The 10,079-nt window shown below is 47.1% G+C and overlaps 1 protein-coding gene across 2 annotated transcripts in view; it reads right to left on the bottom strand.

Moving 5' to 3' along the window:
• tnrc6bb.1 (trinucleotide repeat containing adaptor 6Bb.1) overlaps positions 1-10,079 on the bottom strand; it is a 38,871-nt gene that overhangs the window by 23,573 nt on the left and 5,219 nt on the right. For both annotated transcript variants that reach the window (XM_080043419.1, XM_080043420.1), the window contains exons 3-8: positions 7,750-7,771; positions 7,019-7,459; positions 1,192-4,065; positions 866-1,015; positions 488-678; positions 1-62 (exon numbers count right to left, since the gene is read on the bottom strand). The exon at positions 1-62 is cut by the window's left edge and continues 1 nt beyond it. In XM_080043419.1, the coding sequence (XP_079899545.1) occupies positions 1-62; positions 488-678; positions 866-1,015; positions 1,192-4,065; positions 7,019-7,459; positions 7,750-7,771 (3,740 nt within the window). The remainder of the gene's footprint in view (positions 63-487; positions 679-865; positions 1,016-1,191; positions 4,066-7,018; positions 7,460-7,749; positions 7,772-10,079) is intronic.

Raw genomic sequence — 10,079 nt, 5'->3', positions numbered from 1 at the left:
AGAAGACCCATGTTTGAAAACTGGCGTGACATTGGGTTCATCCAGCTATCCCCTCCTCCACTCTTTAGGAAAGAAATTCTGATATTATTTTCAGTCAAAAAAATGCAAAAGAGGATATAACTCAACAAAATAAATGTTTTGTCTTTAAGGGGTAGTCAGCAATTCTAGAAAATGCTTATTGTCAAAATCCCTTAAAAGTAAGCAAATATCTCCTCACGATCCGCTAACCATCTGTGTGTGCACTAAAAAAAAGTTAATACACAGCCTATAGGCTCTGTCAACAGGCATGTTGTTAGCTAGGGTGGGTCCTCTTTATTTACATACCAGTTTACAGAGCCTAGGCTGTGTATTAACACCAGATTTTCTTCTGCATGGACCCAATACGGACAGTTAGCGGATCGTGTGGAGAAGATAGTCACTTTTGTTTTGAAAACAAGTGTTTTTCAGAATCGCTGCTTTGTGGTTCCTAGAACCTCCCTTTCCCTACCTTGAGGTTTCCTCTCTTTCCTCCTTGAGTCTGACCCCAGCCTCCAGAGTTGTAGGAGGAGCTGCTTCCCTGGGGGCCTGTGCTGTTCCATACACCTCCACTACCATCATCTTCCTCGTCCCAGCTCGGGTGACGGGAGGCTGCGACAGAGCTCTCTCCCTTCCCACCCCAGCTTTCCATTGACTTGGTGCCTACAGCAGAATCGATACAAATGGTTACAGTAATGTAAGCAGCATGACATTTTTTCCAGATTTCCTCTCATTGGAGCTTGTGGTACGAAACATGATGTAGCCTATTCAGATTGGCAGATGGGTAATGTTGCTTGATTTGAGACATTATGCATTATGTATTGAGTCTCAAAATAATTTTTTGACCTACCAGGTTTACCAGTGTTGGGTGAATTATTCCCCCAGCCAGAAGCCTTGTTTGATTCATCCGGATCAACCCAACCTGATGAATCTGATGCCTGGCCCCAAGCAGCCGTACCATTATCCACAGATTGTGCACCTCCTCCCCACATACCTGGACCTGAACATGTTGAAATCGAAAACTAATTAGGCTATATATAATAAAGAGTAACATAAAGTTAAATGTGTGATTCTTAAGACAAGTGTCAGTAAGTCAAGTCAAAGAGGTGTCAATTAGAGTGAAATTAGCAAATTTTGTTGTAGAAAATGATTTGTAATGGTACAGCTTATGCTTACCAGCTGCAGAATGTCCAGGGTGTGTGTCCCTGCTGGGCTGCATCCCCTGTTGCCTTCTAGGTGGCTGTTGCTGCATGGGAGGAGGTGGGGCCGATTGACCGTGACTTTGGTCAGACGAAGCACTTTTTTTGTCCCACAAATTCACATTCTTGCTGTTGTAGCGAGTTGGGTCTCCCCAGGCTGAAGTGCCATCATCGATTTCCATTTTGCGACTGATAGACTGAGGGGAGGGTTCTTCCCAGCCACTTGGCTCCAGGGAGTCACCCGCACCCCCAGGGATTTGGGGTATTGGGCCGGAGGTCCAGCCCGAACTTTGGTTTTGATTCTTGGACGGTGGACCTCCACCTCCAATATTGGACCGGCTGTTCCACCCTCCTTGCATGGGACCTCCTTGTGGCTGCTGGCCTTGTAATTGCTGCTGCTGTTGATTTGGGGCTTTCATTGTTGGGACTTGGCTGTTTGGTATCTGTGCTCCTGTTGTGTGGGGCTTGGCGCTCCCCCATTCCTGATGGGATTTGCCTCCGCCCACATCTGCACCTCCCCATCGTTGAGATACCCCTTCATCCGAAATACCCCAGGAAGATCCTTCGTCGGACTTGCCACCACCTCTGCTTCGCCCATCTCCACTCCCAGCTGCAGGTATAGAGTCTCTCTGTCCCCAGTCTCCTCCCCCTCCACCTTGTCCTCCCCAACCACCTGCCTCCCCTCTTCCAGTGCCCTTCCATCCACTCGTCCTTTTATCCTCTGGACCACCTCCCCTCCCAATACCCTGTTCTCCAACATCTCTCCAGTTCCCTCCTTTACCTCTGCTTTCCCCCCATTGTGGTTCTTCAGTCCCCCACCCTTTGCCCTTGTTTTCTGGAGGGAGATCACCCCAGCCTCCAGCTGCCTTCCCCTTATTGCCCTCCATATCCTCTTCTGGCATTCCTGGCTTTCTTATAGTGCTACCAGACATGTGAGGACCACAGCTGGATTGTGTAGCACCTCCATCCCAGCCATCCCTCACTGTAGCAGGGCCAGATTTCAGGCTGGTTGTGTGACGTTCAGCAGATAGATCGTTAGTTACTGAACTGGTGTTAGACGAGTACCCGGGGCCGCGACTAGTGGTAGTGTTCATGGATGCTGATGACAATGCAGAGGAGGACGAAGTACTTCTGTCATTTCTGTTTCCTACTCCTTTTTTGGTGTCCAGGTCCCAAGCCACATTCTGTCGAATCTGGCTCTGCCCCCAACCCGTGTTGGACAGAACCCTGGGGTCTAGGTCAGATCGATTTAGAATGCCGAGTAAAGCCACTTCTGCGTTTGAGGTGGGGTGGGAATTAGGGTGTTCAGACTTGGTTTGCTCCTGTCCGCCATCACTCCCGCCTCCACCACTTCCAGCATTGGAGCCTCCTCCGCTAGATGTCGAGAGTCCTCCCCCTCCAGCGCCTCCACCCTGCCCTCCTCCTTCACCCCACTCCCCGACTGCTCCATCCCCACTTTCCATCCCTTTCTGATTGTCCCAAGCTTTTGTCATAGTTGCAAACCTTGGTGAGGCAGAGTCCGGCAACACGCTGCCACCAATTCCTAAGCTGCCTCCACTGCTGCTGCTGTTGCTGCTGCTCCCATCTCCTCCTCTTCTACCTCCTATTGCTGAGTTACTCGGACTTCCACCTCCGACTGTGCCGCCCCACTCTACCTCCGAATTACCTCCGTCCCACGCTCCCTGAGATACCACTGGGGTATTTGAGCTACCATCATTTCCACGGCCCCACCCTGCCTTGTCGCCCTGCCCACCAAAGCCCCACATGTTCCCTTCCTGCCCCTGAGCTTCGGTCCCTCCTCCACCACCCCATCCGTCTGCCTGTGAGGCACCTGCACTGACGTCGGAGGACACTGGAGGCATTGATCTCCAAGAAGAAGAGGATGCAGAGGAGGAAGAGCCAGAATGATTACCGCTCCCCTCTCCTTCAACGCGAACAGCCCCAACATCCCTCTCATCAACATCTTCTTTATTTGGTCCTGCTCCTCGCGCTCCACCAGCTGAACCCGACTCCGACCCTATGTTTCCTAAGTGCTGCTGCTGCTGCTCTCCACTCCTGGCTCCCACAGCTGTGTCAGTGTGCTGCTGATGGAGACCAGTTTGATTCACAGATGAAAGAGACTGTGTGGTGATGAGGGTGGTGCTGGCAGATAACGAGGAAGCTGAAGCAATGGACGAGTGTACTGGAAGGCCGTCGTTGGCCAAAGTTGATGTTCCACCTTGGGCCAAGGCGGGCCAGGCGGAGGGATTCACGTTGGGGTTGAAATTGGCACCAGGGACACTACTGCTGCCACCCACAGAGCTCTCCTGAGGCCCAGGAAGAAGATGGGAGACTTTGGAATTGTAAAATGATGCTGATCCTAGCCCAGCCTCTGCCTGTGAGGAGGAGGAAGACCCCCACACAGCACCACTTGACTGAACACATTCATTAAGTGAGGAAGAGGAAGGAGGAGAAGAATGAGGTGAGGAAGGATTGTCTATGTTCCCTGTTCCTCCTCCTCCTCCGCCTACTGCACTCCCCTTCTGCTGGATGTTTATCTCACTCCATGAGGCACTACTGTTGTTGTTGTTGTTACCGGGGCCTTCTTGCTCCTGCACCCCTCCTGCAGCCCCGTCGGAACTCAATTTGGCCCCACCTAGGATGCTAGGCCAATCCCCAAGGTCAGTCCCATCCACAATCACCTTTCCGCAGCCCTGAGAAGAGGACGGGCTGCCAGAGCCTGCCCCCCATGTGGAATTTGCATAAGTTGAAGTAGTAGTAGTAGTAGTAGAAGACGACGACAGAGCAGCAACACATAATGAGGATGAGGAGGAGTTGGGGTGTGAAGCAGAGGATGAACCCAGGTTGGAATCTGTATGGACAAATTGACACCATTCCTTTAATTGACAGTTCAAGCATTGACAAAACTAACCTTTGAACAGGAGAATGTACCAAATGTTGGCCCCACTACTACAGTCAGTACATAGAATGCACATAATGGTTGTCATGTACAACTATACAATTACAATTTTATTCATTTTTTACATTAGAATGTCAGCTAATTGATTGTATGCCCAGGGTTCGACATAACCAATGGCCCGCTGGCCCGGGGCCAGTAAAATCATATGCAGGGAAAGTTGATTGGCCAGTCACTGGCCCGCCCGGGCCAGTAACGGCCAATCACAGTTCAGTATCTTTTTGTAGACTACATCATGGTTCATTGAAATGCGCGCTGAGTCGTAATGAAAGCAGTGTTTATTTAAGACTCTTATTATTATATTATTATTATAATATATCATATATTTTTTAATGAAAGGCCAGTGGACATACTATGTGTTGGCGTTTTGACAGGCGGAGCAACAAGCGGGCGCACTCTCGCTCCTTTGGCAGAGCTGTAGGCATGGGCGTAAAATTGCGTATGGATGGTGTGGACGTGTCCATACCAATATTCAAATGTGCTGAAATTGTCCACACCAATATGAGAAGGATATGACAACGATGAGAAAGGGTTAATGCGTTGCCTCTTTATAGTCCCGCCTTATGTATTTCGTGATTGGCTTTGCCTCCTGTTGGTTGTCGTGGGTTGTGTTTCGGTTAGCGGTGATTGGTTGCTTAATTTGAGAGCGGTAAAACAGCTTCTGCTGTCATTTCGGAAGTGTGCTAACGGCTACATTAGCATTTGGTTAAATTATATGCAGTTTGTTCATTATGAGCCACCGGAGCCACCGTACTGTGTTGCCTCATCCAATCAGAATGCCCGGTGGGCTAGTTCACTTTTACCTCCTGTTTGTTACTGTATCGGAGCCATGATCGGAGCGCAGTTTTTGAATGCTTTGATTAAATGCAGTCGTTTAAACTCGGTGTGATCCTTGACTCATACAAACACATAAGAACTTTCTACAAGGAGGGCATAACAATAAGTAGCAGCTATGTCAACTTTGCGCAGACATGTAGTCACTGGGACTGTTCAGGAGAAAAGCCCAGTCGGACCTCAGCAGCTGATCACGGGCGTTAAGCCGAAAGAGTGTCCCTCAGTACCCGATGCGATTGCTGATTAATGAATGAACAGTAAACAAATATTTAAAATAATTGTATTGATTATGGGGCCCATTGTAGTCCGGAAACCAAGGCAATTGCTTACGTATGCCTATGGCTAGGTTCACCTCGTCTGCACACAAACACACACAGACATCGTTATTGATGAATGAGAGGGTGATCCTTATCTCATAATTATGAGATCTTTATCTCGTAATTACGAGATCTTTTCTCATAATTACAAGATCCTGAGTGTGCTAACGGCTACATTAGCTGTGAATCTTTTTTTTTTTTGGTGAATGCTCAGCGTTTGCGCTGTGCAAATTGCGCACTATATATGCCTATTGATTCTGCTCTGCTATGTGCTGTAATAAAGATAGGTTGCCTTGGAAACAAGTAAGCCCCCGTAGACCGCGAGCATCTTGTCTTTTTTACTCGCGCAAATCACCATTCTCTGCAGCCGTCACCGGCTCTGTGTTGTTTCTCTCTCACCGGCTCACTCGTAAACTGAAATTCCGAGTCGGGGACAGCCCTACTGTGAAACATAAGCAGCCAATGATGTATGAATATAATAAGTGTTTTAGTGCAAAACGATTGATAGCCGCTCAACTCTTGACTAAACTGTAGGCTACATAGATACATGATAAAACTGGTTTGGTTAATAAACTAGTGAGCGGTTGGATGCTGGGTCTGGGGCAAGGGCGTTTGGCCAAATTGTGTGACGTTTCGCCAAAATGTGTCCCCACCAATATGAACATCAAAGTTACGCCATTGGCTGTAGGCCTACCCTCCGATCCGCTCCGCGAGCGGGACAATACCGAGAGAGCCAACTCAATATTAGGGATGTGACGACTTATTAAGATCGCGAGTCAACAAATCAATCGACTTACTATGCCCCCTTTTTTTCTTCCCACAGCAGAGGTTGAGGTGCAGAAAATAAATAATAAATAAATTTGTTTGCCGACATGGCTGTGTTTTAAGGCTCGAGACATACAATCAGATCGCAGAAGCCTTCCCCATTGACATCGCTAACGGGGAGAATATCCCCGGTTATTATTTTAGTAGTCAAACCGCGGAGTTCTTCCGCGCGGCGGCTCACTCGCTCACTGGCGAAATCTCACGGTGAAACGCTGCTTCGCTCGCACTAGGCATTGTGTGTTTCTAAGGTGATTTAACATCATAGTCTTAGACGAGCGTTTAACTTATGCTGCATATTTTGCACTGCTTATGTTAAACTGACACTTCATGCAGAAGTGACGCTCCTGCAGCGCGCTCACGACCAGACGTGAACTCGCATACAGTGACATCTCACATAAAAAAAAAACGGCATAACCCCCTGATTTTCGGATTTCTATTTTTAAAGTCGACTTGAACTCGAGTGGAAAACATTCACATCCCTACTGCATATGGAGAAAGTGATAAACACTGCCTACCACACCTCTTATTTTTCCCTATGTTTGATCATGACTTCTGCAGGTGAACTATTCATTAAACTGCCCAAATTCAAGAATAAAACACTCAAACTACTGGACTTTGAAATACTGGCCCACTCCTTCCACATACTTTCAGTTGTAGGCTTCAAATTCAATATGTTTGCCTGGTTTTATATATTGTGTATGAGCAATATCAATATTTCATAGCATTAACTAAAAGAAAAATAACCAAATCTAAAGGGAACTTCTATACTGTATTATAATTATTGACACAAAATCACGAAAAAAAAGTATCTGCAGGGCCAGTAAAAATATACAAGGGGCCAGTAAAACTCGGATCCAACTCGGTCAACCTACCTGTGCCTCCGGCTGTGTTTGCATTGAGATTATCTGCTCCCTGTGAGGAAAGAGGTGGTGTGGCTGCCCAGCCACTGCCTCCTCCAGCCCCTCCGGTCCCCCCTTCCCCAGCCCCTCCCCCCAGCAGCATGGAGGACAGTGGTGGCTGGCCTCTCTTCAGTAGCACTTTATGGTCCTGCTGGCAGCGAAATCTTGGTGGAACCTCTCTAGACATGTATCGCTGCTGTTGGGAGGTCTGGCTTCCAGAGGGGGAGGAGGAGGGCTGTCCGTTGGCCACAGCAGTCCGCTGCTTTGCATTGTTCCCGCCACCAGGAGGAACTTGTGCAGAAACCCCTGCTGCACCAGGACTGGGTGACGAGGGGGCAACAGGGCCAGGGCTGGGGGACACAGAGCCTGGGGTGGCAGGAGGCTGGGAACAGGAGGGCTTGGCTGATTCTGGCACTAAAATACACAAATAATAAAGGGTGAGTAACTGGTAGACTTCTGTATGATCGATGATGATGTAAGGCTACCATCAAGCTAACAAGTTTAGAAAAAGTGTGAAATATCTAAAGTGTGAGTATAAAAGTGTATGTCATCACAACATATTAAGGTTATTATAAGAATGGGTGTAATGCTGATCAAAGCATATTTAACAACAAGCCATAGAAGTCATGACACTGATATGATATGGAACTTTCAGTGATAAAATAAAAGGAGTGTGATGCTGACCAAAAAGGGAAAAAACATACCTTTGATTTTCTGTTCTGGCACCTAAATAGAAAGAATAGGGGAGTCAGATATACGGTAGAAAACTTGATAGAGGCAAATCGAAAAAAAAAAAAAAAAAAAGTTTCAACTAATACCTAAATTTACCAAGCCTGGAAATCTAGACCTGCCGCTAGGCGCTGGCAAATAAAATTTGCTGCGCCTGTTGGTCTGGACACTCTCCATTGAAGCTCATTAAATATGTCAAGAAATCCTGAGCTACCAACCAAATCGTTCTATCTGATATGGTGCCAGAGCTTTATGTATGGTGCTCAGGGGCGGACGTAACCGGATGACGACAGTGCGCCGACGAAGCCGTGATAGTAAACATCAAAGATGGCTGCAGATTAGGGCTGGCCCGAATGCCATTTTTCAGGCTTCGAATATTCGTTGGTTTTTCCGAGCAAATATTCGGATATTCGTTCCAGAAAAACACACCATCAAACCAACATTAAAGCGGACCTATGATGCTTTTTGACTTTTATGACCTATAAACGTTGTTATGATGATTCATAGTCATGCTTAACCATACTAAATTATCAAATAATGACTTACATGCATTTCGACGTATTCCCTGCTGACCGTCTGGGGTGTCTGTGCAGAGCACTAAACACTATTCTAGCCAGTCGAGAAGTCACGTGTTCAAAGCGGTCTACCCTTCCGTAACTTTGTGACGTCGCATGTAACTTTGTGAAGTCACCACGCGGATGTTTCCATGTATGGTAATGCTGTCACTTCCCTGTTCGCGTCTGCCTCGCGCCCTTATAGGTCCATGCTCGCGCTTCCCGCCACTGAAAGTGTTCCGGAAGGAAGGTAACCAATCACAACGGAGTGGGGTTTGCAGGAGGGGGGGGGAGGGGAGCGGAGATGGCCGATCACAGGCGGAGGGAGTGGAGATTGCCGAAGCACACACACTCAAGTGTTGACAGGACGTGCTGGATCGCCAAAATAAGAGAAAGAGCTTCCCGAAAATCTACATAGTTTTTTGTGATGTGATTCGTGTCAGGTTGCTCTATAGCAGTGTAAAACAAGAAATTAAGACCAGAAAAGTAGTATAATAGGTCCTCTTTAATAATGCCAATGTACTCACTGAAACCGAGTGTGTGATCCGAGACAGCAAGCTGCGTAGTTTGTTGATGCTTTAATAACTTTCGAACGGCAGTAAAGTCGGAGTTCCTTACTTTTTCCCCGTGGAGGCGAACAGCTGTTGTTCCGTTCCAAATCAGCTGTCCTCCGCGCCATCGTAACCCATACAGGAGCTTATCAATTCATCCAGGAACGTGCATCTTTTCGGCGATTTATAAATCCATACAAAGATCCAATATTGATAGTCTTTTGTGTCCATATTAGGGGTGTGCACGTGTACACGTGTAACCGTTTAGTAAATCATAACCGTTTAGGAAAAATCAATAAACGAAAACCGTTTTTTTATTTTTATTTTTTTTATTCAAATTTCAAAGTTTTTAAATATGTTCTGGAGACACGCGTTTATTGATTTTACATCACTAATAAACTAATTGGGTAGGATAAAAGCTAGTCTGCCGAGAATCTGTCTGTCCCTCGGCGAGTGTGTGTGAGTGAGTGTGTGTATCGGCGCACACACACACACGGGGAGTCGCCGTGCTGGGACTCGACTCACATCCATGGAAGAGTGATGAAAGATAACCTAAAGATTAAAGTTACCCGGTTGACGTGAACTACGCTCGTAAGTAGCCCGAACTTTATAACACCTGTTCAACATGCATTTAACGTGGACATGTAGAAAGCGATAGGCTATATTAATCAGGAAATGAATGAAGCGCGATTATGACGGCGAACGTGTGTGTGTGTGTGTGTACACCATGGACCTATTATAAGAGGTGTGTAAACGAGCGTAGTTCATGTCAATTGTGTGTTTACAGGCAAACGAACGCGTATGTGTGTGTGTGTGCGCGCGCGCGCCTACAAGACGACGGGGGCACGAGGACAATGACGCTACGGTTAACCGTGTACACGAAAAAAAATTTGTCGTGTACACGGTTAGGCATTTTTGTAAACGTTCACACCCCTAGTCCATATTATATCCATTATTGACCGCCTATTCCCATGATGCAAGCAAGTCACGGTTGATGATGGGCAATAGCAGCGCTGAATGTAAACAAACAGCTGAGCTAAGCTAACGTTAGCATTACGCCAAGCATTACCTTTCCTTCCGAAATCGCGCTAATGTTGTGGTAGCCTATAGAGTTATTAGGAACACAATCTATTCTTCCTCCATCTCTCTCTCCCTCCTGCGCTTGGTGCCGCTTTTAGTTTGCCTCACTCTGGTAACATC

Source organism: Ammodytes marinus, assembly GCF_949987685.1.
Source record: "Ammodytes marinus genome assembly, chromosome: 16".
Taxonomy (NCBI): domain Eukaryota; kingdom Metazoa; phylum Chordata; class Actinopteri; order Uranoscopiformes; family Ammodytidae; genus Ammodytes; species Ammodytes marinus.
The sequence above is the reverse complement of the archived record's forward strand: the minus strand, read 5'-3'. Positions and strand labels throughout refer to the sequence as shown.